General features: G+C 34.3%; 1 protein-coding gene across 1 annotated transcript in view; it reads right to left on the bottom strand.

Moving 5' to 3' along the window:
• LOC149803785 (CD109 antigen-like) overlaps positions 1-14,799 on the bottom strand; it is a 73,754-nt gene extending 58,955 nt beyond the window's left edge. The window contains exons 1-8 of the mRNA XM_089953582.1: positions 14,744-14,799; positions 13,707-13,811; positions 10,105-10,262; positions 9,407-9,432; positions 7,106-7,274; positions 6,150-6,220; positions 3,593-3,727; positions 2,211-2,250 (exon numbers count right to left, since the gene is read on the bottom strand). Of these exons, the coding sequence (XP_089809708.1) occupies positions 2,211-2,250; positions 3,593-3,727; positions 6,150-6,220; positions 7,106-7,274; positions 9,407-9,432; positions 10,105-10,262; positions 13,707-13,762 (655 nt within the window). The 5' untranslated portion in view covers positions 13,763-13,811; positions 14,744-14,799. The remainder of the gene's footprint in view (positions 1-2,210; positions 2,251-3,592; positions 3,728-6,149; positions 6,221-7,105; positions 7,275-9,406; positions 9,433-10,104; positions 10,263-13,706; positions 13,812-14,743) is intronic.

Genomic DNA, 14,799 nt, shown 5'->3' with positions numbered 1-14,799 from the left:
GTACAACTAGTGGAACATGCAAATAGGAGAACTTACATCAAAGAAAAAAGTACCAGTGATTTCTCGTGTAAGCCTGTTGTACTGTTTGGAAGGTTCAGAGAAACTTTGGACTTCTTATATAATAACCTCGAAGGTTAGATTATCTTTCACTGAATCTGACTACATTAGTTAGGTTCATAATGGAGTGTGTATCAACCGCCTGAAACCCTTACACAGTGATTGAGCAAATGTGGAGAAGAGCTGTCACATGTGTCTGAAACAATTACGCAAATAAATACACCGAAATCAATTTCTCTGAGGATAAAGCGAACTTAAATGGGAGTTTCTGGAAATCATACGCCGCTCCCACCGTATGCCAGAGCATATTGTCTATCCAAGAACAACACAAATACAGAAACCATTGAATAAATCGACGCAACTTCCTACCTCCTACCAACGGCATTCTTTGAGTTAATACAAGCGTAAATAGCAGTTCACATATTTTATCTGCATATTTCCACATTTTAATCCTTATATGGGAATCAGTGAAGAAACGTCTGTTTCACTCATTTTAAGAAAAAAAAAACTTTCTGGGGGGCAAAAACCAGCTCTATAACAAAAGTCGTGTCTTCGCAAATAAAGAAAGAAAATAAATAAATAAATAAAATTAAAAATAATACAATATAATTAATGACCCATCACTTCAGTCCATAAAGGTCGTCCTGCTTAGCCTGTTAATGGAAGAAAATGAGAGGTGTGCACTAACAACAGTATTGAGCAAAATTAGCAAAGCGGAGTTATGGAACATTTGATTCTCTTTTTATAATATTAGAAACTTACAGTGCTTCGATTATTGGTTTGGTTTTTTATAATAATTTTCAATTTAAAAATAATTGTTCCACACGTTTTAGATTCCCAATAATCTAAAGGGATATTATGAAACAATGCGCCTACTTTACACTTTGCTTTGCCAGCCCTTGATATAATTCCAGGTGGTCTAAGTATAGTTGCTCGTGTCACGTTGATCTTTTAACAAAGTGGTTTAAAGATCTGCACATATCTGATGATCTGCTGTTTTCATACATGAGTGAATCAATTGTCTTGTCAATAATGGGCTTTATGTCTTTCTCTAATATAACTGCATACTAAATGAGTATAATAGCACACACAAAAGAATGCTAACGTATCATGTTCCTGCAACATTTTCAAAACTCTACATGACCTTCATGTCTGAACGTGGACAAGCACTATAAACCTGTCATTCGTTATACATGTAGAAAAGGTTTCAACCATTTTGTATCGGCATTTACATTTATGTCTTCAATGAAGCCGTATACGTCATAATATTCATGTGGTACTATATATATATATATATATATATATATATATATATATATATATATATATATATATATACGCGTGCACACAAACATACGCACACACACACACACACAGACACACCTTATTTCCACGAAGAATGGATATCAGTTACGTCACATAGGATTTTTTCTCTCTCTTATCTGTTTAGGCTAGGTGATTCGCTGTCACGCCGACGGCAAGGAAAGATTAGAGTAAATAGCCGAGGTTTGTCGAGTAGTAGAGAGAAAGCGAATAGAAAATGGAGTATTAAATATTTTGAGATACATTCATTGGCTAATAAATGTATTTAAACTTCAGTCTCTGTCCTATAGTTGACAACAAACTATGTTCTATTACATTGACTTGTGTATTTAATTTCCATCTGAAGCATTTTGATCGTTTGTGACATGTTACGTTATTAGGTGCAGACCGGGAAAACCCTTTGTTTGGCAGCATGAGGAAAACCACCATCACCACCCCACATCACCCCCAAAGAAACACAAAATGCTGTGATTGATCTGATTTTCAAGGCTGCAAGTTGTTTTTATAAATCTAATGAACGGAAACATGCTTATTTTGTATATGAGCCTTACTCATAAATTATTTTTATTTTGCAACGTATTAACATTACGTTCTTTGGGAAATGAATTAGTGGTCCCATCCATGTAAGGATGACAGTCAGTCTCATTTCAATTCTAGATCTTATGTCTGATGGTACTGGTACTGTTCGGTCTCTGCCATAAAATATATTGAACTCTAGTCTATCTTTTGCAGAACATATCTCATCTTCATTGCGGAACACAAAATCATGAAATGCTATTATCCTAATTTGGGATTTTAAGTAAGGCAGTGCAGCTTTAAAATGGACTTACCATATTTTCCAATTTTGAAAGATTTCGAGTACGTCTTGCCCTGAAATTCAAAGAGATCTTTTTGTCAAAAAATGCAAGGATATTTACTGAGACATTGACCAGAACTAATTGTACTATGTAGTAGAACGTACGTAATTTTGAGAGATATGTTCCAACATTTAAGCTAGTGTGGACAGTTCCCCTTACTTGGTAGTAAATATATCAAAACATGAAACTAATGAACCAAATTGTATGGCCGCAATTGATAGAGATCCGCAGCACTCAAAGACTGAGTTTGACAGGTTCTACGGGATTATCAAGACTTTCTTTTAAACGTCTTTTCATAATGAAACTGTATTTCTACTGACATACATACAATTTCAGGAATAAATAAATATTCATGAACATTCTGTGATATTTGTAACGATGCAAGATTAATAATAAAAAGCCAAATATACATTTTTGAAAATGCAAAGATAAATGTATATCATATTTACACAAAATACTGATCAGCTTTAAACATTTTCAGCCATATCGCTACGACGTCTGCAGTGTTGGGGTTTATAGTGAAGTCTAGCACTGGGGCATCATGCGGCAGACATGCAGCATGATGTCCCACTCAGTCACATAATCCTGACACCAGGCCGACCAGTCCTAACACTATTCTCTTAATCTTGACCGCCAAGCGAGGCAGCTGTTAGTACCATTTTTATAAGTCTTTGGTATGACTCGGCTGGGGGTCGAACCCATGAGCCCCCGCATCCGAGGCGGACGCTCTAACCACTAGGCCACCGGAAGGAACGGTGTCTGCTCAATAAATACGACCCTTATTCACACATTGGAAGCGAATTAAATCACGTGATAAAAGAATAGTTATTGAAAGGTATTTTAAGAACATTGTAAGTGACTCAAAAGACATATATTCACCTTTACAACAATATAAATACAGCGATAGTCTATATTAGACTGGAGGACATTATTCACACTCAGATACGGACATATTTCTGAATGTGAGCAAAGGGTTCTGGTGCCTAAAATTAGGTGAGAGGCGCTCAGAGTTACGGTGACAGGTGCTTAAAAGTAAATGATAGATGCCGTTGCTCGTGACATGTGTTCAATTAAAGTTTGCAATACATTATATCTCTTTTACTTGTTTGATTATATTAATGTCATTTATTAATGTGGAACAACACGTTCTTTTCTGTTTGATTTATAATTGAAAATTATAAATACAAATTTCGAGAAATATGTATGCACATGTACCTCGATGTTTTAATTTCTGCTTGCCTAATGAGATGGACCACGAGCCTGACGGAAATGGCGGATCACGCATTAGCTCTTTCTCTGAAAGTCCTGTATTGACAAGTTTCAATCGATAATAAGTACTGTTTAGCTTTACTTACAAACGTCTGAGCTTGAACTTCAATTTTCCAGTCACCAAGCATCGGTTCACTGTCCACTAACATAAAGTTTTCAACAACTCCAAACTCGGGCTCCGATATATTTAGCCATTGCTTTATCTTGTTGTTCTTTGGGTCCTGTAAAAGATGAGTACGGGATGCAACATATACTACTGTAAGCAATATATGTGCGCAAAAAATAGACTTTGGCGAAATTTACGTTTCCAACTTTACAATATCAATGATTCATTGCATCTTGACGAATTATCAAGCTTTTGGAAAACTGCAATATAGTGTTCTCGCTTTATCACCGGTCCACAAATTATAGAAGGTATGTATAATATTACTAATTTAGATACCTTTTCTCTCCTTCTATTTAACGACGATTCCAGCAAAACATAGACCCCCGCCACATCGTAAAAAACGTTTTCGCCACTGCGGTGTTTATTTATTTAATATTTTAAAATAGAATATTACATTTTTAAACTAATATCGTTAAAACTGCATTAACCAGAAAATGTGAGCTATTTATCATATATTCGTTCCACCCGCCCACCAGCCCGTAGCATTTTCGATATGGTCGAATCAAAATCGTAAAAATTTCTATAATTTATATCGCTGTTATCTAGAAGACAGAACTATGATTTGAAGATTTCATCTGTTATAGGAGGAAAGACATTACAAAACTTCGAGAGAAAACCGTAACTATTTAATTGTTTGAATAAAAGAGGAACACATCTTGATGTTCAAGAATGACAAAATATATAAAACAACACCGAAACGTGCAAAATGCACATTTAATTTGTGTGTTTGTGGGGGGTATCCACAGCAAAAATATAAAATATATTTTGTCAAGGGTGGGCAATCCAAACTGCTTTATAAGACAGGACGGAGACAATAATCAAAAATGGGTTTATCCGCGTACAAGTGTGCTTATTATCATTATGGCACACTAAAATCAAATCCGCAGATGTGCGTTATTCGTATTGCGAAGCCAACTAATCTTTAAGACAGGACTGAGATAGTAATCAAAGGCGGGTTGATTCTTGTGTCTCATCCGTACGGTTAAGCAAACTGTTTTATAAGACATCAAAAAGACACTCAGAAGAGAAATCAAAGGCCAGGTGATTCGTGTCAAAGTGTATTATCCCTGCAAAAAAACTAAAGTGCTTCATAAGACAGAATGGAAACAATAATCATGGGGGTGGGGGTGCGGATCAAAGTTAAGCCATTCTTGGAGTGGGCAAAATTATATCTTTTCGGGGAGGGTAAGTTTATTGCGGCAATAATCTATCTGTTGTTTGTTTTGCTGACAAAAATATGTTAGAAAATTTATATAAAGATTTCAGAAGTAGACATATTAATGCGGTTATTTCCAAATGTTTACATGTATTGTTTCTGTGGGCTGATAACTGCCTTTTTTGACGCGGAGTAGTTTTTGTGGTATTGTTACGGATTATATATATATATATATATATATATATATATATATATATATATATATATATATATATATATATATATTGGACATGATTTCGTGTACTTGGAAAAAATGTTTAATATATTTGAGGACTTGTGTTGCCATTGTATTATTTACCATGTGTATGTCAAAATGTACGAGAAATATAACAAGCACATGTTCATTGCATCAGATCAATTGATGTCGAAATTTTCATTAAAAATCAAGATGGAATGTTAATTGCTGATGTTCGGCATACTTTGTTACAACCATCAAGATTTTCAAGATATGTGCTCATTACTATTTACCTGATTACCTTAAAGACGTTGTCATTTAGTCAGCTTTGTGCATTGCCAATGTTTTATCATCAATGTTACCCATAGGTAGGAAATATACTCGATGACAGTTTAGTACCTTCCAAAGTGGCCTAGAAATTTAACTATTACGACACTTTAGACTGACAAAAGTATAATTGTACACACCGTAAAGACCTCTTAACAGTAAGAAAATGATGAATTTAGAAAGTTTTAGCTAAGTCTGTAATGCAAATATAATATGTTTTTTAAATTGTCTTCAAATGTTGCATCTAAATGGCAGGTTCCTGATGAAAAGACACGATTTCAAAGATCAATGACGCATTTTGCAATAAATGTTAAAAATAGCTGCCGGTAATTTTTAATGTTATTGGTATTGACACTTGTATATGCTAACCAGCGTTTCAGACTTGTCACCATGTGTGTGTGTGTGTGTGTGTGTGTGTGTGCACGCAACTAAACGACAAACGAACAGTGACAAACTAGTTTTAACATGCCTTAAGCCCTTTCGAGTCTCACCGAGTCCTTGTTAAAGGCAAAAACAAAACAGAGACAAGACACACACTAAATAAAAAGCGCTTTGAAACTACAGACGTTTATATGATCTCAACGCTCTTTTGTATAATTATCGATAAACAACCCAGTACACAAGCAATCCGTTGCTGGTTATAGTACGCATAAAGTGACTATTACTAGCCATGTGCTTTTCATTCACTCGCTCGCACCCCCTTTCTTAAAACTAACATTGGAAGACAACGCAAAAGATAAAAGTGATAGATAAACTCACGTAAATGGATATGTTCAACTTTCCAGTGTAGACACTCATATTGGAAAACACCCCAAAGGCTCGGAAACGGACTGAAATCAACAGTGTTATTATCGTTGTAGAAAATGAGATAAAAAGGAACTAAAGTTTATATAGCATGACGCTTAGTCTTCTGTTTTTACAGCTTTGTTCTATATTTGACTGAGATATTCTATCGAATTATATAGTCATATCGCGTTCATTTATCTGGACTCATGTATAATATCCAAAAAATATATTCAGATCTGAGTTATTATATCCAATCTTACATTTATATCTCATTCATTTATCGAACCATATATTTATATCCCATTCATTGATAAGCGTATGTGCATGTTTTCGTGCTTATAGGGTTTAAAATATATTATGTGTGCACATTAGTATGTTCTGTTCTATGAAATTATGCATGCATTATTAATTATATATCTTAGGGCCACTGAACAGTTATATTAAATGACCTGTATTACTACATCCGCAATTAATGAAATTTTGGATTTTTTTGTGTTTGCTGTTCATTTTTATTATTATTATTCTTATTATCGTCGATGTTGTATTGTTTGGTCAGTCCAATATGGTCAATCAATTTGACAAATACTGTAGCTTCCTCGCCTTATTTTTCTGCAAGATTTAGTCTGCTTAACGCATTGTAAAGCTAATCAAAATTTGGTCACTTATATAACACTGGGGGACTTTTTTGTCTTTTCAGGTAGGCATTTTGCAATTGTTGAATAGCCATTTGAAAGAATATTCCATAAATACAATTTCGAACGCAATCTTTGCTTGATTTACTCTGTGATGTGATGACTGAAAATGAATTGCTTTAAAAGGCAACCATATTAGAAACTTTTGGCAGGTCGGTCAACTCATTCATTATAATTTGATGGAATTACCATAGCCTAATCAAGTTCCTTTTACAGCACAATTAAAGTAATGAATACCTGATTGTCCTGTTTTATATACGGCTTTGTCAGTCTGTACAAAGAGTTCGAATTTGTCAGGACGGTTCCCATCATCAAATCGTAGAGCTGCATGCTCAACAAAGTACAACCCTGACAGCCCGTGCACTAGAATACTATACCGATATTGATGGTGTATATTTTCTGGTACCTATTTTATCAAACACAAAATAAAAACGTAATTTATTGTCAGAAATGAACATTGAGTTGATTCTAATTTTTGTAAATGCTTTTTTTGATCCAAGGCATATTTATCCGTCTGTATCTATCTATCTATCCTTAAGTACGTAAGTCAGTCCATCCATCCATCCCCCTACCCGTCGACCCATTGACCCATCCATCCATCCATCTATCTATCGATCGATCGATCGATCGTTCTATCTATCTATATATCTATCTATCGTTCGTCTCAAAATAAATTGTCATCGGCCTGTTTTGTTTAATTCAAGAACCGATTTACCGTCTGATTGAATGATAATTAATGAAATTTTATTTTTAAAAGAGGAAAACAACGTATTTCTAGCATTAAGATGACAATCACATATTGACGAACACAGCACCAAATTTTAAACAGGGAATTGAATAGTGTGCTTATGTGACTGTTTCAGTTGCCTGCATATTTTACATTTTCTACACCGAAGCATTCAAGTAGTGTTCGAAAATGATTTCATGATAGATTATGATGCTTGCTTAAAACAAGTGAATAACGAATTTTTAAAAAAAATCTATATCTTCACGTGTGAGAAGTATTTCACTTACGAGCTAAAATATACTCATTAGTAACTCGCAGCAAGCCAATATTCTTTTTTATTTTATGCTCAAACGTATTGGAGAGGAAAATGAACAACATATTGGAGAATGTGAATTCTTACTGGATTTGGCGTGATGTCAGCGGTTTACCGTTTATATTATGCTGTGTTTTGTGATTATTCGTACATAAAATATAAACAGTAACATAATTATCCATCCCAAGTCAAAGTAAAATAGCACATTAAAAACATGAATTGAACTCCAGTCGTTTTTAACGGAATCTGGCCATACTTATAGCTCGACTACGTAAGCTTCTAAGAATAACTATAAAATTTCTCGGTTATAATGTTACCCGTGTCTGCTGACGGCCAGTGGAAAAAATGATATTTTGTTTAACTCCACTGAAATATCAAGATTATTTCTCTCAGAAAGTCAAGTCAATAAAAGTTTACTTAGTATCGTGATTGATCATTACTCGATTGGATTATGCAAAACAAGTCTTGCCATGCTAGTTATTTTATAGAGACTGAAGTCCAAGATGGCAGAAACGGCGGAGCTGTGTTTCAACCCATTTGGATGAAAAAGGGTCCTAATCAATCAATTAATTGTTTCACATGAACTGAAATATGCTTCCCCAGATGGAGTTATAGTAATTGTGCCGCATATTTGGATTGTGTTTTTTCTTACAGACAAGAACAGGAAAATAGCTAATTACTACAGCAGGCTGTCGAAGTTGTCCAGTGTGCATAATGAGTGAAACAATACTCTAAAGAAAAAGTGAATAACGTTTTCTCTCATCAGATTACATTAAGACATTACTCTTTTAGAAACCGTATTAGAAAGCGTTTAGTTTCTATGAAAAGTTTTACAATGTTGCTGTCATATTTTAACAGCAATGTTTCCTAATAAGGAAAAATAACAACAAGTTACTAACTGCTAGAATGAAATGAGAAAAAGTCCTAAATTATAGGGCACTCATCAATTTTCTACGAATTTCCTCTAATATATTTTAACTAAAAAATATCGACTGTTTGTACCTTTATGGTGTTGTATTGTTACGTAGTATAAAATGTGGCAGTGGTACCAAAAGCTATGGAGCCTGTTTATGCGAGAAAAAATATGCTATTCTTTACTAGAGACAGTTGTTCAAATATGATTCACGGATATACTATGTACAGGTTGGAGGTCGATCTGTGTTGGTTTTCAATTTTGTCGAATAGTTTGGACTGCGAAAATTCAAGGTGTTCAGTACCTAGGTTTAATGTTGCATAGTTTTCTCGATTATCATTTTGCTGTGTCCATTCCCTCGGGTAGTGTATATTGTGGTTTTCGCAAGCAAGATTTTGAATTAAACCTTTTCACGTGAGAGATGCGAGATACTTTGTAACATTCCAACGAATTTATTATATTCAAGAAAATTTCTTAAGCATGCGGCTTGCAGAACAAATACGAGAAGAGAAGAAAATTACTGTCTAAAATGATGAAAACGATACATATTATTATCATTATTAGTATAAAATAAATGTCACTCACCTGTATAGTTAACATGTCAGAAGCACCTAAACATAAATAAATACATAAATAAATAAATAAATAAAAATAAGCAAATAAATGCACCAGAAATTATGCCTCTTTCTTTTTCTCAAACGTCACACCTGCCATCTCAAAATGACATTGTTAATCCTTCTGAAAACAGCATCAATCTCTGGCCACGTTAAGCAAGTCAACGCTGTTTTAGTTAGGTCCACTCTTTAAAATAAAAGTTTCATTTAATGTTATGACTGGCTAACGTCTCCATGCAAACAAAATTGAGAGTATATTTCAACGTTTTTCTTCTTTAATGTATATACTAGTTTGAGAATTTGCAACATTTGCTCAAGATAATTATTATTTCAATATAATGGACCATTTCCCAAACAACAACAGGATGCACGTTATTCACTAGAGTTAAATTTCTGTGAAAATTTCATCAAAGAAAAGTAAATATGTGTTCTTTTGGATTACACTAATTTCGTTTTCAGTTTTGCTTTTGCAGACAGCAATGTGTGATATTTTTGTAAATATCATCTATCGTTGAGCTCTTCAAGTGTGTTCATAGCTTGTGAATAGTAAGTGCAGGTTAACCAGTTGAACTGTAGTTTCATATACCTGGATCAAAAGAGAGACATACAGACTGAGAGCTAGACAGAGAAACAGACCGGCAGAGTGAAAACACGGACAGGATAATGTACCTCCATGAAATGTTTTCTTCACCGTGGTAATTAGATCATGGTCATCTTCGAGGAGGTCCACTTGTACAAGGACAGTCTCGGAAGTATTGAAAAATGTGAAAGCCAGTTGAAGCGGTTGGCCAGGCACAATAGCATTTGGCAAGACAATCAAGTGAGATCTGCAAATTATTGCGGAAATGTTTAAATCGCAAACGGTTTCATTCCAATGCCATATTTTATGCAGTGTTATCATTTCAATAAGAAAATAGCAACATGTAGGAGCAATTCCTCAGTGAGAGCTGAAACGGAAATGATATGATATTTAGATTTTGGTTGAATTAGCGAGCATCAAGATGTCAGCTCCTAAGTCATCAGCCAGATCATTTTAATGATCTTGTCTATTTACAATTTATCTATCATATGGAAAAAGCAAACAGGAAAGGCAGATACTAAACAGATTAGATAACATCGGCGTTTCTTTTTGTGTACAAATTTCTAGTAAATTGCAAAGTACTTTTGAATATGCAGCAACAAATTACATAAAAATTGGACAAAATTGTCGTTTTAGCGAAGATTTAAAAATGTACAATAGGGTACGTTTTTGATGTTCCACTCTCTCTCTCTCTCTCTCTCTCTCTCTCTCTCTCTCTCTCTCTCTCTCTCTTGCCCAACAAATGAGACACAGTCAATCCAGATTATTTACGTAATGATTCGCAACGAACATGCGTTTGGATTGGTTAGCGGTTAATTGCAATTCAGCTATGCGAAGGATGAAATCGGCTGAGCACAGTCGAGAGGCCATAATCAAGAAAAGTCGATACGTCCTGATTATATATCAATCACCTTCATCGCTCTGTTGTCTTATTGAGAAATGCAACTTGATAATTAGGCCCTATCAATACGTAGCTCAGGATCATATCCAAGAGTTGCCACTGGACAACGTCTTATGCAACGGGTTTTTCTCCCTGGCGTATTTATTATTCTAAAGCACAATCTTTATATTTCCTATCTTTTATATAACACCCAGATTAATATACCTTTTTCCATACTTTCTCCCAACTATGGCTATGATATGTTGTCTACAACTGAAGTTATTGTGCAATATGTACTAGCGCCTAGCGAGGCAGCTGTTAGTACAATTTTTGTAAGTCTTTGGTATGACTCGGCCGCGGTTCGAACCCACGACCTCCCGCTTCCGATGAGGACGCTCTAACCACTAGGCCACATGTGCCGTAACTCAAATTGTTTTACGGCATTGAAATTGGTAAGTAACAGGCGGATGGACGGAGTCGGTAATGGTGTCCTAGTACTTTTCTATTGCTGCATTTAAACAATGTTCGCATCTTACACACCTTAAGTCTTTCATTGTAAAATTTTGATATGAAATTTAGTTTTTGTAAGCATTAAAATATGTTCCTTGATACAACTAATGAAACTTCTTCTGCATCAATGGAATGTTAAGACTGTTATTTTGTATATTTCACTGTTTCAGTTTCACATTACTGGTGTACACGTGCATTGAATAGATAAATATATAATTGACTGATACTGACTGTTGCACCATTAAGCTATTAATAACGTTTCATAGCTTTATTTTGCCATGAGACACTGACTATTTCATGACCAGTGTGACACTACAATTGTTCAAATTAATGAAACTGGACATTAACAGCTAGACAAGGAATATGTAATTGGCTTTTGACAATCAAAAGTTACCAAAGTTCGTGTTATCAGTATAAAGGTTAAATGTCCACTATTATCTGACAATAATAAACAATTACCCGATGTCTACTGTTATCTGACGTACAATACAATCACCCGATATCTACTATTATCTGAATATACAAAACACTTACCCGATGCATGCTTTTATCTGACTATACAATACAATCACCCGATGAACAAGCTTTTAATGCAATCAGCAACAACATAAGTCAGAAACAATTTAACATAATCCATATTTTCTTCGGCATTTAACACAATCACGACTAGATATAGAATCACAGAAATTATCATTTTAAAACAATACTCGATTAATAATATGTTAAATGTTTGTATACGTTATTATCACTAAGGAACAGGTGTTGTTTAGTACTGGATAAATTATTTGGTTGATCAGATTATCTCAGCGGTAGAAAGTGATGAAGAACGGCAGATTTATTTCTTTCTGTAAAGTAGCATATGTCGGACAGATGAATGCATTACATGGTTAAATTAAAGCCATATGCCTGGGAGATGAATACATTACAGGGTTATATTAAAGCTATAGGTTCTATTAGATATGTACTATAAGTGTTTATGATAAAACAAGATATGTTACAAAGATCGATAACTTTCAAGATCAATTGTTACGGTGTTTATACTCGAATAAACAATAACAAAAGAAAGAGTGAAAACAACAAGCTTTGAAATATATAACAGATAATTTATTTCCCTTGACAAACAAAATAAAAAAATAAGAACTTACGGTTTTAAGAATCAGATCCAAGAGTAATCGAAGAAAAGTCAACGAATTAAATTTTAGAAGTCTTAATAATGAAATAACCTCAGAATTCAAGTTCGAGTCCCGACGAAAACCCCAAAAATCGAAGGCGATGACGTATACTGTAGTCAGTATGGTGTTGCATCGTCTACATTTCTTTTTTATTCCACAGTCAATAATATCCCGGTGTTTGAATTTCAGAATAAAATGTAAATAAATGTCTTTGTCCAATAATTCTGTATGGGCACTCAAATATTTCCAGGAAAAAGAATAAATCTTTCAGAATCCAATAATTCGAATAAAAATTAAAATGCAATTCCCAAACTGGTCACAAACACACCCTATGTAAAGCAAGGCCCCAACGGAGAAATATCTTTATAAACAAAGGGTTATACAGTAACTTGAAACGCAAAACAGATTCCCGGATGAGAGTCAACTCTCCAGATAAGTATTTACGTCTAAAAGTACGTGGTCTCATTTTGACCTTGTCAAACACCAATAATTTTACTCTAAGAATAAGATAAAATATAAAATGTTGTTTACTTGTCTCAGTGATTTTTGAATCAAGGTCGGGCACTAAGTCAAAAATAGAAACAGTATTCTGTTATTAGGTATTTATGAAAAAATTCAGGTTAAATTTAATTTTCTGGAAAATTTCAAATTTCTAGTAAACAGAATTACATTAGTATTAGCTTATATTGACCAGGTAAAATGAGACACATCGCTATGACAAATGTGATGACCAGCATGTGCTTTAGTGTTTTGTCATCTGTTGAACGCGTTACGAAGCCATCTTTAGGCTATCGTAACCAGTACTTGAAGCACATTTATCGCATCTGAATATTTTTTTTATGTCAGTGCCATTTTATCTCGAATGAGCTTTACATGCTTTTTATGAACGGTAACGATGGTATACATATTTCGTACATACTTCCGAAAACGTAAACTTGTGAATAAATTAGGCATTCAGATCCTGTTTTTGTCCATGCAGATTTAATAACGTTATCTGATCATGCAGACAGTGTTCTTGTCCATGAAGCTATAGTAACGTCCAAGTTATCGTTTTGTTCTCGTTGTGGGTTCAATCATATAATTTATATCTTGACATAAGTAGACGAGAAAAAATTTGTAAACCAAATACCCTTTGCCTGCCACTACAGTGGCCAGTGTTAACATGGCCACGAAAAGGTGTAGCATTGTCGCTCTCTTTTCCTTTCTTCGGGCCTTGGTCAGTATAAGAATACCTCTGAAATACAGATAATAACAGTAAACGCATATTAGTATGATACATGTTATTTATATAAAATTATTGCATTTTTTGAAATACTAATTGTGTTTACCTTTTTATTTAAATAAATCTATCTTTTAGCCAGATAATACTTCGGCAGTGAAAAATGTTAGTTCTTTTGACTTGCAAGTATTTAAAACAATTGTCCTAACGCCACTCTCCAGTCAGAACGTTCAGTCGAATTCATTTAGTATTTCTGAGCATAACCCAGTGATGTGTATTAACAGTACTGATGGCATTCTGTGATGTGGAAGTTTTGAAAACGAGACTTATCTTCCCCAAACTAGAAACATGTATTCTCCTTATATGATTGTTTACGTTTTGACTGAGTTTATTATTATAGGTATGATTACTAGTATTACTATTTTGCAGGTAAAACAGAATTAATATGTATACAAACAGTGTGGAAGAGACAATTAGATGGTGAAAGCATGTTAGCTTCACTGTGTACTTCCATCCACTGAGTTAAGTATGTGCTGCCGCTGTGTAGTTGCACGAGATGACCTTTTACGGATATCTTTACATCGTAATCCACGTTTGTAAAAAGCAACATGATGGACGTCTCGCAGATTTACATGTCATTTCATCTGCTCGACGATATGGGTTTCCGTTTATATTCATTCTATTTCTTGATTCTAGTGTACATGTTAAGAAGAGTTACTTTAATACCTTATTGGAGAGACCTCACTCAATTTCATTTCAAGTAATATATCTCAAAACATCTCTCTCAAATCTATATAAGGTATTAGATGAACCAAAAAATAACAATGCTGACTTTCAAATTAAATTCTACACTGAGACATACGTATCATGCATTCTTAGTGACTCGAGGAAACCATTACCTTCAAACCGATATCAACGATTCTCTCTCCAGTGTGTGTATTGCCTACCTTCCTCTTACGTGTTCCAAATAATGTTCCTCTGGAGAAGGACTGTCTGACCTTAT

Source organism: Sinohyriopsis cumingii, chromosome 3 (genome assembly GCF_028554795.1).
Source record: "Sinohyriopsis cumingii isolate HCF-2022 chromosome 3, ASM2855479v2, whole genome shotgun sequence".
Lineage (NCBI taxonomy): Eukaryota > Metazoa > Mollusca > Bivalvia > Unionida > Unionidae > Sinohyriopsis > Sinohyriopsis cumingii.
The sequence above is the reverse complement of the archived record's forward strand: the minus strand, read 5'-3'. Positions and strand labels throughout refer to the sequence as shown.